This window comes from Sphaerodactylus townsendi, linkage group LG03 (genome assembly GCF_021028975.2).
Source record: "Sphaerodactylus townsendi isolate TG3544 linkage group LG03, MPM_Stown_v2.3, whole genome shotgun sequence".
NCBI classification, from domain to species: Eukaryota; Metazoa; Chordata; class Lepidosauria; order Squamata; family Sphaerodactylidae; genus Sphaerodactylus; species Sphaerodactylus townsendi.
The window spans coordinates 57,847,955-57,870,677 of NC_059427.1; the positions used below are offsets into that span (position 1 = coordinate 57,847,955).

General features: G+C 39.7%; 1 protein-coding gene across 1 annotated transcript in view; it reads left to right on the forward strand.

The window, feature by feature from the left end:
* FAM120A (family with sequence similarity 120A) overlaps positions 1–22,723 on the forward strand; it is a 75,810-nt gene that overhangs the window by 51,119 nt on the left and 1,968 nt on the right. The window contains exons 11-17 of the mRNA XM_048488184.1: positions 9,175–9,424; positions 11,889–12,003; positions 14,029–14,238; positions 15,313–15,496; positions 17,235–17,372; positions 19,161–19,302; positions 20,200–20,296. Coding sequence (XP_048344141.1) covers positions 9,175–9,424; positions 11,889–12,003; positions 14,029–14,238; positions 15,313–15,496; positions 17,235–17,372; positions 19,161–19,302; positions 20,200–20,296 — 1,136 coding nt within the window. The remainder of the gene's footprint in view (positions 1–9,174; positions 9,425–11,888; positions 12,004–14,028; positions 14,239–15,312; positions 15,497–17,234; positions 17,373–19,160; positions 19,303–20,199; positions 20,297–22,723) is intronic.

Below are 22,723 nucleotides of genomic sequence, written 5' to 3' on the forward strand. Positions count from 1 at the left end.
TATCTTAGCTGAGCTACTCCGCTTGACTGAAAATGAGAGTTTTGATGTTGTTTAGTAAACTGCCAGAGGCAAACTCAATGTTTTGGTTAAAACTGTTAACTTCCATGGATTTTAAAAAGTTGGTTAACCTAAGGTTGGGTGTTGCTGCAAACTTTGGGTATCCTCAAAGTTGTTACTGTCTCTGCTTTCTGTCTCACACAACCAGTTCTATTTTAGTATTTTGAGAGAGAGAAAGAAAAGGTTCTCTTTGTCAATTCTGTCCACCCTGTGTATAATTTTATAAACCTCTATCGTGTCTTTCCTCAGTCATTTCTTTTCTAAACTGTAAAGTCCCAAATTCTTCAGGCTTTCCTCATATGGAAGGAGCTCCAACTCCCTAAACTTCTTAGTTGCCCTCTTCTATACTTTTTCCAGCACTGTGATGTCCATTTTGAGATATGGTGACGAGAACTGTTCACAGAATTCCAGGTGAAACTGCACCATAGATCTGTATAAAGCCATTATACCAGTCATTTTATTTTCAATCCCTTTCTTAATAATCACTAACCTTAAGTTTGCCTTTTTCACTCTTGAAGCTGTGTGGGTTGATGCTTTGATTGACCTATCATCTACAACCACAACATCTTTTCCCTTCTCAGTCAGTTGACTTCCCTGTATAAAGTGTTCATTGCTAGACCAACAGGTTTCTCAAAAATAAACATGCTGTATAAACTGGCCATGCTCCTCTTGATAGCAGAATAGAATTTTTTGGAAGCCCAAATGAAATTTTCCAAAGATATCCTTTTACATAGATCCTGGTGATAAACATATTATAGAGGCAAGGCACTCCTAGATACCATTCATAGGGCTGGGTCTCAGCGGTATGCATAGCCCACTAAAGCCACCAGAAGGGGTTAACTGCCAGCAGCAAGGGATAGCACTAATTCCTTCTTCTGATTAAGAGGAGGAATAAGCCTAGTTGTCATAGTTGGAAAGCTATGCCATAACAGACTGGAGGATGAGATTTTGGAAAAGGAATCCCTATTCATATAAGAAGATTTTCAGTTGTTGTTAGCTGAACCTATTGGGTCCTGGAGCTCAACGAAGGAGCAGAGAAACCCATCAGGATACAGTTCAGTGAAAGTCCAAAGGGGCTAAGGAAACAACCTAGGGCAGTGGTGGCGAACCTAGGGCACATGTGCCAGAGGTGGCACTCAGAGCACTCTCTGTGAGCATAGAGTTCATCATTTAGGGAGAGTGGAAAATCACCCCTCCCCCCCACACATATATATCTAGAGTGGCTTTGCTTCTGAGTAAACCCTCCTAGGGTCGTGATTCACCCATTCAAAGTGTTGCACGGTTGCTTCACCAAGCTTACTCCCAAGTAATGCATGCCTTGGAGCAAACTGTTTTTTCTAAATTAAAATCTTAGTATTCAGGTTAAATTGCCATGTTGGCATTTCACGATAAATAAGTGGGTTTTGGGTTGCAATTTGGGCACTCGGTCTCAAAAATGTTCGCCATCACTGACCTAGGGGAGCAGACAAGTTATATGGGTTTAAAGGATGTTGTCATAGATCCCCTCTAATTATAACTGGTGGAAATTACAGATAACCTTTAATGGCATAAGTTACAAAGATTACAAAGATTAAAAATCCAAACTTCACATACACGCTACAGGGGTCAGTGCTATCAGTCACAGACCAGGAAAGGGATTTAGGCATCTTAGTTCATAGTTCCATGGGAATGTCAACTCAATGCATGGCAGCTGTAAAAAAGGCAAACTCTATGCTGGGGATAATTAGGAAAGGAATTGAGAATAAAACTGCAAAGATTGTCATGCCCTTTATATTAAAGCAGGAAAGGTGCTATTTCAAGACTTGGAGTACTGTGTCCAGTTCTGGTCGCCGCATCTCAAAAAGGATATTGAGGAGATAGAAAAAGTGCAGAGAAGGGCAACAAGGATGATTGAGGGACTGGAGCACCTTCCCTATGAGGAGAGGCTGCAGCGTTTGGGACTCTTTAGTTTGGAGAGGAGGCGGCTGAGGGGGGATATGATTGAAGTCTACAAAATTATGCATGGTGTAGAAAATGTTGACAGAGAGAAATTTTTCTCTCTTTCTCACAATACTAGAACCAGGGGGCATTCATTGAAAATGCTGGGGAAGAATTAGGACTCAATAAAAGTGAAAACACTCCTTCAACGCAACGCGGTGATTGGTGTTTGGAATATGCTGCCACAGGAGGTGGTGATGGCCACTAACCTGGATAGCTTTAAAAGGGGCTTGGACAGATTTTGTATATGCGGAGGAGAAGTCGATTTATGGCTACCAATCTTGATCCTCCTTGATCTGAGATTGCAAATGCCTTAACAGACCAGGGTGATCGAGCAACAGCCGCAGAAGGCCATTGCGTTCACATCCTACATGTGAGCTCCCAAAGGCACCTGGTGGGCCACTGCGAGTAGCAGAGAGCTGGACTAGATGGACTTTGGTCTGATCCAGCTGGCTTGTTCTTATGTTCTTATGTTCTTAAAATAAATACCAAAATTGAAAGATAAAGTGCAAAGCAAAATTAAGATCGCTTATGACTGTGCGTAAAAACCTGACCATTTGCTCTAGAGCATTCTTGGATTTATTGTTTAATAGATGAACAGTCTTCTGCTGGTCTGTCCAGCATTCTAAGCCCATCAATAAGGTTGAGAGAAACTTTGTTCTGGCCCCATTATGAAGGGGGCAAAAATACAGAACATGATGTACAGATTCTGCAGTTTTCAATGTGCAGATGCAAAAACGCTCACTGTGAGGTGTTTTGGACCCTCTTCTTTCCCTCAAAGCAGAAAAAGCACATTGCATCTGGCCCAAGTGATGGCATGTTGGTTCTCTGGATCGAAAAGAGCAAACAAATATCTGGCCACACCTTGGCGGCTGTATGGAATGCCAAGGGAGAAGGGAGAGCAGAACTTTTTTACATGAATCATCAATTCCTGATGTTCTAATTTAAAAAGTCTAGATTTTATAGTGGAGAACATTTCATTGGGAGGGAGCCCAGCTAAAACATTAGGAGGTAGATCCAAGGCATGGAGCTTCGCTTCCATGTGGGCCCACCCTTCAGTAGCATGCAGAAAAGTTAAAGCCTGGGCAATGAGTCTAATGTCCTCGTGCCTGAATCATAGCTGAATCCAGTGCTTGAGCGTTACACACCAAGACCTGGTCTCCAGAAGATGTTATCATGCAAATTGCATGCAAAAATGTATCTAAAGATACTTGACTGCACAGAAGATGCCAGTTTACTTAGCTTGTTTTCCAAGTGATGACCTCATTAGTAGCTTGATGTAAACTGTGGTCAAGAGCTGTACACAGCATCAAAGTCATATCTGGCCTCATCTCTGCTCTTAGGGACCAAAGCTGTTTAATATTTTCAACAGCCCTCTCTTTGACACTTTTGTCTTGCCTTCAGTTTCCAAAGAAGGGAACATAGATATAGTTCAAAGTCTGGATTTTTTTTTCTGCTTCCCAGTTTACATATTCGAATGTCCAGTAGTACTCAAAGCTTAATTTGTCATTATTACAGCTCATATGTAATTATTAGGAGGAACTAGAAAAGCATTGCCAGCGTAGAAATTGATACCAGAATGCCACCAGAAGAAGGTATTAGCAGGATTTTCAAGGGGTGGGGGAGGTAGGGTTGTGCACTTGAAAAAACAATATTTATTTTGAGGGGTAAGGCATAAATAACAGTTTTCAAGGGTATTTGGGTTCTCTAATATAAATTCAGGTTTATTTAGTATTCTGCAATTGTTTGTGATTATTCCCTGTGTTTGATTATTCTCTGTGAAGGACTTTTACTTGGAGGAGTTGCCTCTCCCTTATCTCCCATTGCCTATGAAACCTGTTGAACTGAGGGAAAACAGGCCATTAAAACCTCAGGCCCAGATTTTCCTGAATATTCTCAAAAATTTCTGGAGATATTTGGAACTTGGATACTGTCACTAAGAATCCTAAATGTCACCTAGATAGCCAAATATATCCAGAAAATATGAATAAGGTATTTTTTGATATAGAGATATATCTGAGGACATGCCCCTAGTGCAGGGGTCTGCAACCTGTGGCGCTCCAGATGTTCATGAACTACAAATCCCACTAGCCCCTGCCAGCATGGCCAATTAGCCATGCTGACACGGGCTGGTGGGATTTGTAGTCCATGAACATCTGGAGAGCTGCAGATTGCAGACCCCTGCCCTAGTAGGAGGTATCGGTTTTCTTGGGATATAGAAAGCATTATCTGTGGCTGGTTAAAGCAGCAATTTGACTCAGCTTCTTCAACCTTCTTTGAGCTATTCCCAAGAAATGCTTTTCTCCTACATTTACTGGACTACACAAATTCTTGTGCAAGTAAGGCACCATATGAAACCACGTAGCTATTAGCACGCTATGGGGTCATTGAAAAATGTGTGAAGTGGCAATTACAGCAGCAAGAAGATGTTATTTCTCTGCAACCATTACATCAGCTAGTTCATGACCATCCCCATTGTAAGGCATCCCTATATTTGCTAACTCCTAAATCTGAACCTTTACTCTCTCTGGCACAGAAAGTTATTTCTGACACCTTTCACAAGGCTGCTTGCTGACAAAAGAAAACAAATATGCTCAAATCAGAATGCTAGCTTTGATATAGACCAGGTAGAAGAAATGCTTAATCTTTTGTCCAGTCTTATGGACCATTTTGACCCAGTCACTATGATGCATATTGACAAGATACTAGGTCGGATCTGTGAAGATCACCCTTTGTTCTCTAGACTCTTGAGTAAAATCATGTGAGGACCACATTAATAACCCTTGGGGAGTATCATAAATCAGTAACTAATTCAGGATACCTCCCTTCGGCATATCCATCCACTGCTTAAAAACATTACTACACAAAAATAATCACCAATTATTTTCCATTCTCCAGTCTGCCCTTTCTAGCTCATTGATTGAGGGAGCAGAAGCAGACTGATTCCAGGTCTTCTTGGATAACTTTTGTGCTCTGGATCCTTCTCGGTCTGGTTTGAGGATCTGCTGTACATGATAGAGTAAATGCTAGTAGGTTTAGTTGATAACGCCTGTCTGAATGGAGACAAAGGCCAGGCTTCTTGCTTACTTCTACTGGATCTCTTTGCAACCTTTGGTACAGTAGGCCATGTCTTGCTTTTGAGGCTTTTGGAGGCAGACGAAGATGTCAGAATATATGTCTTGGTCTGATTTAAATCATTTGTCACAGATTGGACTGAAAGAGTTCCCTTTGGGAATCTTAGATAACAATGGCATTGTTAGCACATCTCACTACACTGGGGATTCACATCCATCCTTTATCCTCATTTAGTATCTAGCTGGGCAGATGGATGGTGAATGCCACAAACACCATGGTATTAAAATCAGAATATAGAGGGGGTGTTTTTAATATGAGAGGAATCTGTACACTTTTAATCTGGTGTGATACAAAATCATTCTTATATTCAAACAAAAAATGGCAGTTAATATTCTGATGTGTTAGTATGGCATACAGAGAAAATTATCTCCCAACAATAAAAAATCACCCTGCCAAAGACCTTACTTCAGCAAACAGGCTGTGGCTTGTTCAGGGAAAGTCATAGTACCCATTTGTGCAAGCTCCAGTTTTTTGGGGAGGATACCAACCTGTTCCTTTTGCCAGCCTGGAGGAACCAAAGTGTTTTCCTGAAGGGCCCACCAACAACTTGCTAGATAACAACTGCAAAAAGAAAATATCTGCCTGTCCACTTTCTACCTAGCTAAATGGTTGGACAAGATTTCTCATATGACTGAACATCTACCTCAAAGGTAGATCTAAAGCTGCCACATTTCATCCCACTCCAAATGAATTAACTGACTATCAAAGCCCTCCAGCAAGAAACTCCACAGCTAGCAGGCTCTTTGTTAATTAGGTGAACCTGTCTTCAAGAGCTGAGAAAAAACAATCAACCTTTCCTTGACTAATGTTTACAGGGTGATGAGTGATGCTCCCTGTGTTTGGGCAGCTTCTTCCTCAGAAAAAACCCTAAGCTATGAGCAATTGACAGGGGGAGCAAATAGGAACAAAATATGTGTCATAATAAAATTTTCCTGGGAGGCTTTGCATCTTGATTATTGTTGGTGTTCTCTTCTCCGTGACTTCCTTAAAGCCTAATAAACAAACCTACTATGTTTGCCCCTGCCAGCTTTTCTACTTGACTTGGCTGCTTTTCCTCATCACGGTAGTCCGTTTCTCACATGGCTTTTGTCCTCACAGTTCCACAGTTCCCAACATAACTTTTTAATTTTAAAAAGTACATTGATAAAGATTAATATAACAAAGAAGATAAAAAGAGAAACGGATTCTATTATTGTTAACAATTTTAAATACTAAGAAAGGCAACAAAGCGTTTGTGTAAAATCAGTTGCCAATATTGCCTGTTTTTAAGATAGATTCATAGCCCAAGACATGTTAATTAAAAATACTGATAACTTGATTGCTGCTATACGCTTCTAAAAAATGTCTCACAAGATAAAGCTCATATTGCGATATTATGCCTGTTTTACTTAATATAGTTATCCATTTGTCTGTTCGCCTTTTCTTACAAAAAAACCCTCTTATTTACAAAGTTGCATAATTTTGCCATTGTTGCATATTAGTTTATTTTCCCAGTTCTCTGGATTGGAGCATTCTTCAGCTTTTTGTTACAAGTACTACTCTGGCAGCTGATCAAATACTGAAACAGTCCTTCTGATATTCTTTGGTAATATGTCTAATAACATAGTCCTGGCATCCATAATAAAGTTGATTTTTGAGATTTTTTGCATTTTTGCATGAATGTCTTTCCATTTTTTAAAACTTTCCTGCATAACCATCACATTTGGTACAAAAAGCCACCCACTTCTTAGAATTTACAGCATTTTCCTTTATAATTCTTATCCATCTCTGGGGATGTCCTTTGGGGGTGACATACCAAGGATAAAACATATGACATCAGTTTTTTCTTATTGTTTAGCATGCTGTAAATTTCATGTCTTTTGTGCATATGGTTTCCCATTGTTGAAAAGATATTTCTTCCTTATAAACCCTGATGAATACCATAAATCAATCACTAATTCAGAGCACCTTTCTTCGGTAAATGAAAGAGGCTTTAATCCATCCAGTGCTTTAAAAAATCCCTACACAAAAATGATGTGGCAAGTTATTGCCTTGTCTCCTATCTCCCCTTTCTAGTTCATTGATTGAATTCAGGACTTTTTGTTCTCTGGACCCTTCCGAGTCTGGTTTCAGGCTGTTCTATGTATGGATAGAGTCAATGCTAGTAGCTTTAATTGATGATCTATGTCCTACTGGACCTTTCTGCAACCTTTAGAAGAAAACTCATGTGAACAAAATGGAAGGATTCAGGTCTTGTAACAGGTAACGGGTTTGTTGATTTGGCGGAAAGAGTATCTGCTTTTAATAAATGCTGAGCACATCAAATGATTCCACAATGCCCACATGGGTTAGCTGAGCTGGCAGAATCTTGATCAATAGGTCTGGAGCCTGAAACTTGATCTTCCAACTAATCTTTCTTTGGTTTTGAAGTTCGGCAAATAGATCTATTCATTTGCTCAATAAATCCTAAAGTAGAAAGATTTTGCACCAGATTCTTAGGAGCAGAGCAAAGTGATGCTCATGTCCCCCCTGATCTACTATCTTCTTATCCTCCCATGCAACATATAATACTGCTTTAAATACCTTTGTTTGTTGGTGTTGAAGAGAAAACATGATAGCATTAAAAGATCTCCACAATGCCTTGTATCTTTTTGCAGGCAGAATTGGACTGGGTCTGCATCCAGAAACACTTTGTAAATGGATATCTGTGTTGGCAAATGTGTTGGTTGCCACTATGTTTTGGAATGAGGGTACCTTCCTTCATATATGCTGTATCAGTTGGGTCGGCGAATACATTCTTTTTTCACTTCTTATTTGATCTTTATTGAAATTGATCAGTGGGTAGTCATTTGGCTGATTGCCCTGTGTAGTGCTAGTCTTAGTCTAGGGCGGATTCCACATGGGCCAAAAACAGCAGTGTGAAAACGATGTAAACCCTTTTACACCATGTTAAACACTTTTACACGGTTTTCAGACTGTTTTCACACCACTGTTTTGGCCCATGCGGAATCTGCCTAGCTGCCATCAAACACATTCCTAGTACTTTTTTGTTTTAAAAAAATATTGTAGTTTTCACATCTCATCTCATCTGCAGCTTGCAATGTAAAAATACCATGGTTAAGGTGGCAGTACTGAAAATGTGGTCTGATTGTTCTAAAAATGTCACAACTGAAAACAAGAATGAATAGCTGACCCTTAGGAACTGCAGAAATGATACTGCACCAATATTTCCTTAAGAAGACTTATTTCAGCCTCTTCTCTTCTGCCCTCAGCAGTCTTAAAGTTATGAAAACATATCATGTTTTTAAGTTACACCAAGATCATCCATCTCAGTGAGCTTCCCATTGTTCACCCAACAGCAGGCCTGTCTGCTCTCCAAATTTATCTTAATTTGTAATGTGCTGCAGGAAGGGAAAGGAGCAAGTTTAATGCAGAGAGCTTGAAGCAAATGGGATTGACCCCCATATTAAGAGCAACAGTTTACTCCCAGCTATAGAACGTTATACTGAAGCCATAGATTGCCGTGTTTTGAATTCTTCCTCTGCTTTTTAAACAAGTTTCACTTGTATGTAAGATAACAGTGAAGTGCTGCTTCATAGAATAATTTCACGAGTTTTATGAACAATGGTGGAGTGTATAGCAGTCTACAAACAATAAGCATTTTTATGAAGCTCAACTATTCCACAGTTAAATTCTGATTAATAAGATCCCACCATAAGAACTGGTTTACAGGTTACATCGACTGGATTGTGCCCTACTTTAGTCAAGATTAGCAGTGATTCACTGGAATTTAGACATGTTAACTTTAGATACATTGGTTCATAAGGTATACAAATCAGTTGTAGTACTCAGTAAACTTAAAATTCAATTGATGTTGAAGTTTAGAACATTTTTAATGAGGTAAGGTGCATTTTTAATGTGCATTTATAAATTTATAAGTTTTAGGATTGATGTATTAGTGGGTAAATTGCTTGGCTATCTAAATACAAAGATAAAAGTATTTAGTTTTTTAATTTTGTTTTGTAGTTTCACCAGTGATAATTAAGGAATGGGCCGCTTACAAAGGAAAGTCTCCCCAGACTCCTGAGTTGGTAGAAGCTCTTGCGTTTAGGGAATGGACTTGTCCAAATTTGAAGAAACTGTGGCTGGGGAAAGCAGTGGAGGACAAGAATCGAAGAATGAGGGCATTCTTGGCTTGTATGAGGTCAGACACACCAGCAATGTTAAATCCAACTAATGTGCCCACTCACCTTATGGTGCTCTGTTGTGTATTAAGGTGAGTTTTGACTACCAAAGATCACCTGACAGTTTTCCTGTTTAATATGAGTAGAATTCATGCCTTTCAAATCATGTTTACCTGTTCTTTTGTTGGTTTTGGCGATTTCTTATGATTTCTTTTGACACCCATAGAAGTAATGATCTGGTTTTTTTGCATCTTCATATTTGATAGATGGTCAGCGGTTCTTTCATAGCCCTGTTCTTTGTAACCAAGTTCTTCAATGTATCCTTTTTATATTCATTATCAAAATTCCAAACATTACATAAACCTATCTAAGAAAAACTCACAATGAAATATTCCACTGACTAGTATACTACTAACACAGATATATTTTAGAATATTACACACTGTAATCCAAATGTCCTGTCCCATATAACCCATTTATAGGAACTGCAGAATTTCTTCAGTCTCCTTGGGCTTAATTTTATTCTAGTGTATAACAAGAAAGGTTGCCAAACCTTAACAGTCCTTTGTGCGTCTCTCTTTCCCACATCTATCTGTATGCAGTTTATTCATTAACATAATGAACTTTATGAATCCATATTACTGAACTTGGGAACTTTTCCTGTTTCCAACATTGTGCCGATGACATGCATGCTACTACTTGGTTTCTGGTTTCAGCTGTTTGGGAAACAATGCAATTTTGAGACCACATCATATAATTTGTTTCATAATATATTCTAAGATTTTAAATACACTAAGAAGAGGAGTTTGGATTTATACCCCACATTTCTCTCCTGTCAGGAGACTCAAGGTGCCCTACAAGTTCTTTTCCCTTCCTTTCCCCGCAATAGACACCTTGTGAGGTAGGTGTGGCTGAGAGAGTTCCGAAGAACTGTGACTAGCACAAGGTCACCCAGCAGAAATGTGTAGGAGTGGGGAAACACATCTGGTTCACCAGATAAGCCTCCACCACTCAGGTGGAAGAGTGAGGAATCAAACCCGGTTCTCCAGATTAGAATCCACCTGCTTTTAGGGAGGGCGGTTTATAAATATAATAATAACAACAACAACAACAACCACTACACCACACTGGCTTCCCAATAAGTATCAGCCAATAAGTGTCTGCTATAGGACACTCCCACCAAATTTGAAGTATTTTTACACCTTCAGGTATGTGCAGTTTCAATTAAGCCACTCTAATACGGTGTGAAATACCACCTTTACATTATTTCTAATAATTTACTTGCCATATGCTCTTTATTATAGCCTTCTCACAAGTGTACATGCCTCTGGCAGCACTTTCATAAGAAGCAGCAGATAATAAATACTGATAATTTTTATGCAACTTGTGCTGAATGGCTTATTTTTAATGTTGTGATATGGTTTTATTCAGAAGCTGCCTTGATGAAGAAGGTAAAAAGTAGCATACATAAATAATTAAAAAAATCAGGTGTAAATATGCATGGCATTCATCAACTGCTACTCAAAGGTGTTTATCAGTAAAGCTTACTTTTGTCAATAAAATGTTAATATTTAATATATAACACTGAATGATTAAAATAATGTAAATATTATTGGATTAGTAGTAGCGTTATACTGATTCAAAGTATCAGAGATCGGGAAGTTGCTTTAAGATTTTCGATTAATGTAATCAAATTAGAACTTTGCAGCTAACCTTCTTCTAAAAAATAGACAATGTAGTGCCTTTAGAGACAAAAAGAATTGGTCAGCACAATCCAGGGAGGGGAGCAGAATCCCCCTCTGGATATGGCACAGGTTTCTGCCAGTTTAAATGCCTTCTCCAGAGCACTTACGCAGACAGTGGGGCAAGTTTGCTGGCGCTCAGCCACTGCAGTGGCCCCGCAACGCCTGGCCTCATGTTGGCGCTTGCATACCATCCCCAGCTACACGGGTATTCCAGGGATGGGCACCATCCCCATCCACCTTGAGAGCATTTGCTTGGTAAGACTCCATGTGGCAATTGTGCCAGAAATACATAAACATGTGATTCAACACAAGTCACTTTGGCTATCAGCTTCAAACTCAAGAAAGCATAGGAATATGATTCAACTCAAGCTACATTGATAAGGGGGCTTTGCGCCTTGAAGAAAAATCCTTGAAAGTGGATTTTTATCACGAATACCGCTTGTTCTTGGCTTCCGGTATCTTGTTTACTATTGGACTAATTATACTTGACTCTCATCGTCTTGTTCAGAATGAGATTAGAATGTTAGGAGAAGTTGTCTTGAATTGAGATGTGCTTTTCTTCCTGTGTTCTGAATTCTATTGTAATTTGAATGCTTTATATAATAGGTGATTATTGTTTTTAATTGCACTGTGACACTTTATTATAAATTTCATAAATATTTATTGGTTGTCTTTTTATATGCAGTAGAGAGTGAATTGCATTTAAGTTTCATTGTAAGACATAATTTGTGATATACTTGTTATGTAAGTCAATCATAAATATTCAGAATTTTTCAAACACTGTTGAATCCAAGACACTTTCCCTTTTCAGATATATGGTGCAATGGCCTGGGATTCGAATACTTCGTCGCCAGGAACTTGATGCTTTTCTGGCTCAAGCTTTATCTCCAAAACTGTATGAACCTGACCAACTACAAGAACTTAAGGTGATTTTTAAACTTCAGTGGAGCGTACTAACTTGGTACAGTAGCTTCATTGATATATATGGTTTCCATTTACTGAAATAAGATATTGGGACAAAAGGTTATTGACTTCATCTGTAGACCAGTTTTGGTTAGCTAAACAAATTGTGATTTATAATTCTTGAGGTTAAACACGTCTGGTTCTTGCATTTCCTTTGCTTGAAAATTAATGGTATTCAATCTTGCTATCCTGAAAGGGAAGGGGGACCACTTTCTATATCTCTTTTTCCCTGCTGAGCATCACTGCACATTCACATAGAGGCCAGCTTTTGGAAAGCCTTTTCATTTTCAACATTTTCATCAAGTAACAGGGTAAAAGAAATTAGTTTCATAGAAGAAAGCAGAATGTATATCTAAGTTTTAACTTTCACATTTTTAATGATAAAATGTGCCTTAAACGTTTTTGAAAAATACTTGTAGGGCCATGTATCAGACACATTGGATTGGATCCAGTGGTTCACAAAAGGAGTCTGTTCAGAAAAGGAGTTCTTTATGGATCCAGACTATTTAAATAAAATACTTAAGTATTTTTTCTCATGGTCTTTATATGTAACTTCTGCAGTTAAACAGAGTCTTGCATTTTGAGCCTACTGGCTTGGTCATCACAGATGCTAAGATTTGGCAGATGTCATACTGTGACTTCACAAGGATCATCCATTGAAACCATGTGCATGTTTTGTACTCTTCATTTGTGTTCTCAAACAGGAGATTTATTGTGTTCCATTATGGATATTTGATGTACAGTCATTAACTCCCTGATAGTTTAATAAACAGTTCAGTCTAAGACCTGTAACATTTTCTTGCGGTGTTTATACGTTATTAAAAGTAAATGAAGGGGGAGTTATTCAGGGGCTGCTGTTACACAGTTTTTCACCCTGAGCTTAGTTTTATAGCATTTAATTACTAAATAGGCAAATTCACTCTGGGAACTTGTTCTCACTGCTCCTGTACTTTAAAACTCACAGCCTACCTACATTTTTTTGGAATTTTTGTTGTTCAGTACTAATGATCTAGCCAAAGTTCAGCTTGAAAACACAAATACCATAAAGACTGCATAATCAGCATGCTTTCAGACATTTCAAACATGACTTGATTAGGTTGTTCTGAACATTTAATGTATTTGGTCTAAAGCACTGCTTACATGGAATCAAACCAATAAATCATCTAACCCAGGAGTTTCAAAGTACTTTGTTATGAGGGCCAGATATGACATAAATGTGACTGGGGCCCGGGGGTGGGGTGGGGGTTGCTTTCTCGGTCAGCTCACAGGCCTGATAAGCCCTCTCAAGGAGCTGAGATTGAATTGACGCCTCTGATCTAACCATTACTCTCCATTTTAACTACGTATTAGCTTTCCATGGTTTTGGGTGAAATGTTTGTCTTACTACTTCTAACTGGAAATAATTTGGCCTTAACATGGGACTTATTAAATGCATAGAATGTGGTTAAAACTTCATTGTGATACGTCACTGTGTGCATTCACGTGGCTCAAAGCCAGTTCAGTTTTCTGAAAGTTCTGGGTTCATAGTACAAATCAACCACCTTCTTTTTTTCATGTAGCCCATTTTTTTCTCCTTCAGTGTTTTTACTTGGTATTTCAATGTACATGTCATAGTTAATTCACAATTATTAACTTCATGCACGTCCATGTTTTACAATGGGATTTAAGAAAGTTTAACTGAATTACACCTGGACACAAGCAGACATGCACATGCATATGTGCGTCTAATTAATATTTAATATCTAAAATAATCTTTGTAATAGATGGGTTGTATTGTATCATCCTTCTGCTTAATTATCCACCTTTGTGGGAGGTGTTATGGGGATGGATGCCTTTCGTGGGGTCAAAAGAAACTTCTGAGAGAAAGAAGAGGGAATGTACATCTGGCATGGTGGTAGGGTATAAACCAGCATATTTCATTTCAGACCAGACCTGCAAATAAATATATTTTGTGTGATATTTACTGAAGTTTAATTTCTTTCTTAAAGATTGAAAATCTAGATCCTCGAGGGATTCAGTTGTCTGCTTTGTTTATGAGTGGTGTTGATATGGCTTTTTTTGCCAATGATGCTTGTGGTCAGCCAATTCCTTGGGAACACTGCTGTCCGTGGATGTACTTTGATGGGAAGTTGTTTCAGACTAAGCTCATCAAAGCAAGCCGGCAAAAAGTTCCTCTCATTGACCTCTGTGATGGTCAGGTATGTTATTCCTGAAAGTTGGTGGTTTGCTTTGCACACTGGAAGTCTACAGTGGCTAGTAAATTTTCAGTAACAATACTGAAAAACAAATGTGAAAGACAGGTAAAACATTCTCAAGAAATGTGCTTCATTTTGGAGATGTGTGAATCAAAACCTTCGTAAATGAAGTAATAAACTAGTAATATGCTGGATCAACGACATCCTGCAAAGAATTCAGAATGTCGTATTCTGTGCACATGCATATGCATACACACACTCATGTATTTGGGTTAAGGGCTTAATGTTCATTTTTTTATGTATCACTCATTTTCAAGAGGACTAGTGTAGATAATTTGGAAGGGATGACTGCGTCTTTATTTATAGAATATGCATGCCCATATGTCCATATGATGTATACATATGGTGTATACATCAGGCTACCAAGACTCTTCTATAAGGAAATGTGTGTCCTGCTTTGGGTCCTGGAAGGAGAAACAGAAGAAGCTGTGAGTTCTCTGAAGCAGCAGTATTCTGTCTGAGGGCCAAACTAGATGTGAGGGCAGCCTTGTGGCAATTGTGAGGATGCTACTGCCATTTTAAAGTGCTGCAGGGGCCTGATCTTGGCCTTCCCCCCTCTCCCAATCTTTTCAAATGTTGAAACAGCTGAGGTTGTCTCTCTGCGCAATTCTTTCAGCATTTGATAAGACACAGAGGGTAGACAGAGCCTCAATCAGCTGTACTGCAGGCCTGAGCAGAATTGGGTCGTGGCATTTAAAAATGGTGATGGCATCCTCGTGGCAGCCCCAAAGATGTCATCATGTCTAATTTAGCTCTGAGACTGAATCTGAAAGGTTAATGAAAAAGAAAGTATTCTTTATCTTTATGAGTATTCTGTGTGTTGTCAAGTAGGTTTGGGTGATTTGGTTTCCCATGAGTCACTTATTTGTGGTCTTATATTCACATGAGTCCCTTACTTGCTGATGCAAGTGTTACGTCATTTAAAAATTAGCATGAATCAGAAACAAACAAGAAATATTTATTGTGTATAGATGTTGTATATAGGTTTCAGAAATAATTATGCCATGTTCATTGTAGGCTGAACAAGCTGCCAAGGTGGAAAAGATGCGCCAGAGCATCCTTGAAGGCTTACATTTTTCCCGGCAGAACCATCCGCTCCCTTTCCCTCCTCCACATGCCATGCCTTTCTATCCAGCTTCTATGTATCCTCGGCATTTTGGGCCAGTTCCACCACCTCAGGGCAGAGGCAGAGGCTTTCCTGGTAGGTGTGCTTTTTTGTCATGATGTGCCCAGCTGTAGATTCCACTTTGGATGAAGTGCTGTTTCTATTGTTTGTGTAGTGCCTAATGTGGTTTGTGTAGTACGTTCATAGGTTCTTATCATGCCTAAATAGATATACCTTGGTTCTCACCACAGTTTGCAATGTTTAGCAGTCAAGGGACTCACAGCTCTTGAGTTTTGTGTGTCTCAAGCCTGTAAGATGCAAGAGGTGAGCAGCCGCTTGAATGGCAAATCCTTTGAATACAGAAGATTCAGGGTTCAGTTGCTTGTTAAAGTATGTGAGGTATGGTGTTCTGGGAAAGGCATTTCTGAAATGGTCTGAGTTGGATTAGGCAGCTTTATATGTTCATAAGGCTAATTGATATATTCACCAAATTTAAATGTAATGTAAATCAGTTGTAAAACATGAAGTCTTAAAAAGAAGCATAGTAGGGTTTAGGATTTTTAGCACCATCTACAAACTTAAGTTAATTAAACATACCTTGGAAGATTACTGTATACTGCGGGAAGGGGGCTCTTTACTTCAATAAGCTACACATTTGAGTTGTGAAAGTCTTAGAAAATGTTTTAAGAATAAAAGAGAAATTTGATTATATTGAAGAATAAAAATAAAAAGGAATGGATTGTGATTAGATGCTTAAATATAGTTTTGCCCCTCTTCATTTGGGAAATATTTATTTTGAGGCCTACATTGTTAGTTTCTTCCAGGCTGTAATAAACCCTGAAAAAATACAGTATATAAACACACAGTTTATATTGAACAAGGCTGTTAATTATAGGATGTTTTGGACGACATTAATCCTTAAGTCAGAAATGATTTGACAGCACCTAACACACACACTGTATTTTTTTTTCAGTGGGGGTGGGGGTTAAATGTACTGTGGTGTGGAGGCAGGACAAATTGTTTTCATTTTCATTTTATTATATATAATCATTGATCAGGCTTACAAATAAAATAATAGCACTTAAAACCTCCAAACAATCCATACTACAAAATTTGACATAAGAAAAAAAGTCTAGAGGAAAAGTAATTAAATTTATAAAAATCAATTACTCCATTTAGCAGTTTTATTTGGCTACGTGATGACACACTTTATATATATATTCGCAACTTACATAGAGACCTGGGACTCACCACTGGACAAGAACATTTTGACCTATTCAGATTCAGAGAGTCAGAGGACTGAAGGACGATCCCCAGATATTTATAGATATTTATTTTATTTATTTCAGTTTAAAGCCACTCAGATTCCAGGCAGGTCCTCCTTTTTGATGTTTCCTGAAAGCCATTATTTTGGTTTCTGGTAGTTTATCTGCAAGTGTTCTTTATCACAGTACTGGGCCAAATTTTCAAATGATAAATTGGTAAAATGGAGTTATGACTCAAAACTTAATGTTGCAATCACATTAAAATGAACTGTGTAAAAGTTACCTACAGTGCAATCCTGCGCAGAGTTACTCCAGTCCAAACCCATTGAAATTAATGGCCTTAGACTAGAGTAACTCTCCTTAGAGTTGCATTGTTAGCTTCTAAAGTTCCTTATCGGTAATCAAGATACTGCTACTGGTTTTGTCTTAGTTCCTATACAGTTGCTGGTCATAAACTCTTCTGTTTCTGGGTGCATTATGGGAACTTTTACATTGGGCTGGATATTGAACTGGAATAATATCAATCTCTTTTTACCTCTTCCCCCCCCCCCCCCCCCCCACTTTTGCAGGAGTTTATGGCTTTGGAGGCTCTTACGGGGAAGCAATAGCACCAGGCGCTTATCGGGCCTTCCGTATGACTGCTGCAGGAGGACACCCTGGAGCTTTCTCCTGCGGTGACAGCAACAGGACTAGCAAGTTTCAGGGCGGTAATTATACCAAACCTTTTTCTGAAGCGACGGCTGCCATGAAAGATCCAGAATTCTTTTTCAGTCATCCTCAATTGTTTACATTCGTTACTTCCTGTTGCCACCAATTCCCAAGTTTACTGTCATAGTCATTCATTAATTGCAGTTATTGCTAGGAATATCTTAGTAGTGATAGCAAACTATTGTTGTCACTTGTCTGCCTGTAAGATGAAAATAAGTTTTAAATGTTGATATTACATTTCTATTTTAACAATTCTTCAAAAAGGCCACTTAACAAGGTTCAGTAACACTGGAGGCTTCTCTTGTTTTTAATTTAGTGAAAAACCCTCAAAAATATCAACTATGGCAAATATTTATAACTCATTGCTGTTGTACTCTTTCTTAATGCATCATTCTCCATGTTTCAGGAAAAGGAAATGTATTAAAATTCCCATATTCCTCCTTTTTAAAAAACAGGACAAGAAATCCCTTAGTTTTAATTTCATCTAATGCGTTCTTTCCATCCTAATGCTTTGATTGCTATTAAATTAGTCATACCTTGCTAAAAGTTTATTTAGGTTTCTGAAAATGCTTGCTGATGAAGCATTATTCTGTAAACAATCAAAAATATGAACATCTATCCAAATGTTAAATTAATTGGTAATACATGCTCAAACACAAAGTTAATGAAGACCTTTGTCTTTATGAGGTCTGAAAGGTGACAGTAGTACACCCCCTTTTATTCTGAGAATGTGAATTCTGAGTTGCCAGCAGCTGAAAATAAGCCACTCTAGTTGTTGTTTTTCTTTTAATGCTAATACTTTGAACTATAGTAGCAAAACTGAAGTAGTTAATCTTAGAAATAGCATAAAAACATGAGAAGAGCCAGCTGGATTAGACCAGTAGTCCATCTAGTCCATCATACTGTTTCACACAGTGGCTAACCAGTTGCCTAGAGAGCCAACAAATAAGAGATCAATGCCAAAGCCTTCCTTTGATGTTGCCTTCCGCTAATAGTCTACGACCTTTGTAAATAGAGGCTCCTTTAAATCACTGGCTAGTAGCCACTGATGGACCTCTCCTCAATAAATTTGCCTAACGATCACTTCCTCTGCTGGCAGTGAATTCCACAGTTTAGTTTAGTGCAGAAATACAATATTTACTCAAATGCAATTCTAAGGTTTTTAAAAGGGGTTGCCTTACATTCAGGGTCATCTTCCTTTCAGTAATATGGTATTTCTTTTGTCAACAACTTCATTGTGTAGCCCTCAGTTCTAGTATTGTAGGATAGGGGATAAAAGCTTGCTATATCTACTTTCTCCATCCCACGCATAAATTTGTAAACATTGATCATGTCTTCCTTTAGCTATCTTTTTTTTCTAGACTGTAAAGACCCATACTCGCCAGTCTTTCCTCATAGGAAAGGTGATCTAACCCCCTAGTGGTCTTGGGTGCTCTCTTCTGTGCTTTTTGCAGTGTCCTTTTTGAGGTACAGTGACCAGAACTGCACAGTGTTCCAAATGTCCCACAGTGTTACTTTGCTTTGATTGTGTATTCCTGCACAGCAGGGGGTTGGACTTGATGGCCCTTGGGGCCTCTTCCAACTCTGTAATTCCATGATTCTAAATTATGTCTCACAGTGACTTTTATAGAAGGGCATTGCAATAATGGCCAGTTTATTTTGATAAAATTCATATTTAGTTATTCTTCTTCCCTGATCTGGAAGTCTGTTGTGTAGTGAAATTAACATCTATAAGTTCTGTCCAGTTGCAGTAGCAAGGAAAATTTTTATTTTTTTGTCTTCTTTAGGAGTCCAACCTATTCCTTCTCAGGGAGGGAAACTCGAAATAGCCGGCACTGTGGTTGGCCACTGGGCTGGAAGCAGACGTGGCCGAGGAGGGAGGGGGCCGTTTCCTCTTCAGGTGGTTTCTGTTGGAGGACCAACAAGAGGGTAGGCAGAACTCAACCCTGTACTTTAATGTCTATCAAAAGTTAACCTTCAGTAGAGATAGAGGGATTTGGCAGCTGTTTGCTATTCAGATTTTTGCATGCTTTGATTTCCTGTCACTCCCCTTCTCAGTTGAAGAGAGGAGGGGAAAGCAATGAAGATAGAAAACCAGTGGTATCTGCTTAGACGTTAAGTTATCCTGGAGGGATATGGTTCACTGGTCTAAAATGCTGTTCTAAAACATATTGTAACTGAATAATATTCTATGTTGTTTGAAAGTTGGCAGAACGGAAGCTTACATTTTCATTGTGCATTTCTATAGACAAGTAGTCCGCAGCACACAGTCATGTATAATGAGACTTAATGTGTACAGGCACCATTAGGCTTCTTCCTTCCCTTTCCTCCTCTCCCCCCACCCCCCACCCCCGCCATGCAATGCACTTACAAGAAATGGGAATGCTGGCGGGTATTTCAATTCCTGAACCTATTATTGGTCAACCACAGCAAAGACAAATATTGTAATTGGTAAAAATTAATGATATGAGGAAAAATAAGCAATGTTAATATATGGTTGTGAAATTTACAATTAATACTATGTTCATGCAGTACATTACTGAGAAGAAAATTTTAACACTGATTTCTTCTGTTTTTTGGAACTAGTCCTATTTAAGTATTTGGTCTCATATAGGACTGTTTTGATTGCACTACATTTTTGTAGCTTTCTTACAGAAATTTTATTATGGGTAAACTGTTCATGTTGCAAACTAAAACGTATGTTTAAGAAGTTATGAAAACAAACAAAAGCGACTAGCATACTGTCAACATAAGATTGTACTGTCTGCAAAAAAATTGCTGAGCATTGAATATTAAAAACTGTACAAATGTGGGTTTTTTTGTTAGGCGTCCTAGGGGAGTTATTTCCACTCCAGTGATAAGAACATTTGGAAGAGGAGGAAGATACTATGGGAGAGCTTATAAGAACCAGGGAACAATTCAGGTACTGGGAAGATGTCATTTATTAAACCAAAAATCAGCAGAGATTGATAACATGAGTTCAGGTGTTCCTGTTGTATGTATCCTATATATACATATTCCTACCAAGATGTTTATATATGGAAGATGAGGGATAGAATATGAACTTGTAATATTTTATTATATTATATCTTAATCAAATAAAGTTTGCAGATCTCAATTCTCAGTGAGCCAAGCAGTTTATAGACAAAATACTGTATCCTGTGTACAATTCATTGACCCAAAAATTGATTATGAATACATACAAAATAATTATTTAACAAGTATCTATAGACTTATAGATTTATTAACTATTGAGCAGTCCAATCCAGGGGAGGGGGGAGAGAGAAACAGTGACCAGGCATGGTGCAGTTGAGAGTATCTTACGGAGTTAATTGCTCTGTGGTCAGCCCTAGGACCAAAAAAAGCAGCACTGGGGGAAAAGAACATTGGCGCAAGAGTGCTGGCACGGAGGGGCAGTGATGGACAGGTTGGCCAACAACCAGCAGGCAGCATGGATAAATGGGAGAGGAGTGAGATGTCAAAGCCATCCCAGGAGGCAGGGATGGAGCAGGATTAGGCAAAGTAGGGCCAAGGAAGAGGCTGCCCCAAGCGTTGCTGGAGGGGGAAAGCCTAGGGAAAGGGGGGTGGATGATGGCCACAATGGCAAAGGAGACCCTCTAGACAGGTCAAGGCAATGCCCCCAGTTGTAAGGCAAGGGAATGGATCTGAGGCGGCAGGAGAGGACCTCTAGGGGCACCTTGCATGGGAGTAGGAGGGATGGCATCACCATCGGGGAACATGATGACCCAGCCCGTCTGTGAAGGTATAGTGTCTGTGACCTCCCTCCATTGAGTGAGCATTGTCCCCCCAGGGTGTTTCTACTTTGCTCTAGGAGATAGGGGCTCCCCTGAAGACGATAGGGGGTAATGACTTCTTCTAAACTTGGAACTCATGACCTTGGTGAGTTGGGTAGTCCCTCCGTGTGCCGCCTACTGTTGCTGGAGGGGTCACCCATTGGCACAATGAGAATTATTTCAGAGTGTCCAGCCACAGGAACTGTACATGAAACGGAAAATCTGATCATATGGCTGCTCTGTGCGTCTGGGAGTCTCCACTCCAAGCTCAGAAACAACTGAGTTCTGTATGGCTGTGCCTGGGACAAAATGGCTGACATCTCTATGGATGTGAGCATCTAGGAGCATGCAAGCTGTCCCTTCCCCCCAGCCCCATGGCCCCTAGCAGTCCAAAAGGTACCAACTATCAGCTTTCCAGGGCTTCACGGACTGGTCCCCAAATGCACAGGACTGTGGGGGCTGCTGGGATGGCACCACACAGGCCTGGAAGGACAATACCCTTTGGATGGTGAGTCAGACTCCAGCCTATGGGAATCAGGTTTTCTGGTGAGGATGGCTGCAGTGGTAGGTTGACATTGGTATGAGACCCATTAAGGTCACTTCCCTCCTCACACCCTTCTCTCTTCAGGCTTCAGCCTGCAGTTCTGTGGGATTTTCCAGCCTGTAACTGGCAAACCCTAATCTAGAGCCTGGCCGGGGGGAGGGGGGGCAGGATGTTCCCAACTTGCAGCCTCCAGCACCTTGTGTTGGTGGTAGGCTTCAAGATTTCCTCCCCTAACCACTCCATCCACCCACCTACCCTTCCATTCACCCACTTGCTCTTCCAGCACACAAATAGTTGTGACAGGCAACAAAACTTTATGTGTGTGAGTGGGGGCGGGGGGGGGGGGAATGGCCACAGCAGTGTCAGCCCTCTGTATCCACTGCCAGATCTGCTGGAAGGTTGCATTGTCCACACCTGCAGAGGGTTTCCAAGTAGGCAAGTCTCTAAGACAGGGCCAGATCAATGCTGACTGGAGGCTTGTTTGGCAGGTCAGCTTGTGGGTGGAGAGAACAGTTGGCAGTTCCAACTCCTCATCTGTTGGATGACTCCCTGCATTAGCCTATTGAGAACATAGCAGTTTGCATGACCTCAGCTTGGTGCCCGAGGCCCCCTGGTGGGCACATGATTGCTGGGGAGATTCTCCAGCAAGTTGGGGGTGGGGTCTGTTTTATTAGCACCACAGTCTCTGGCCTTACTGTTGGTGTTGTGACCTTGGCTGGTCACACAATCTCAACCCCAACCCTGGCTAGTATTTGGATGGGAGACCTCCAGGGAATACCAAGGTCATGATGCGGAGACAGGCAATGGCAAACCACCACCAAACGTCTCTTGCCTTGAAAACTCTATGAGGTCACGGTTAGTCAGCTGTGATTTGATGGCCAATTTTTTTTAAAAAAATCCTTCATTATTTACTAAATGTAAAAGAACTTTTAAACCGGGGAAGTTTGTCTATAGCTCAAAACTTCATCAGCATCTGTAACGTTCATAGTAAAAAGCCTAGCTTGGAAATTGT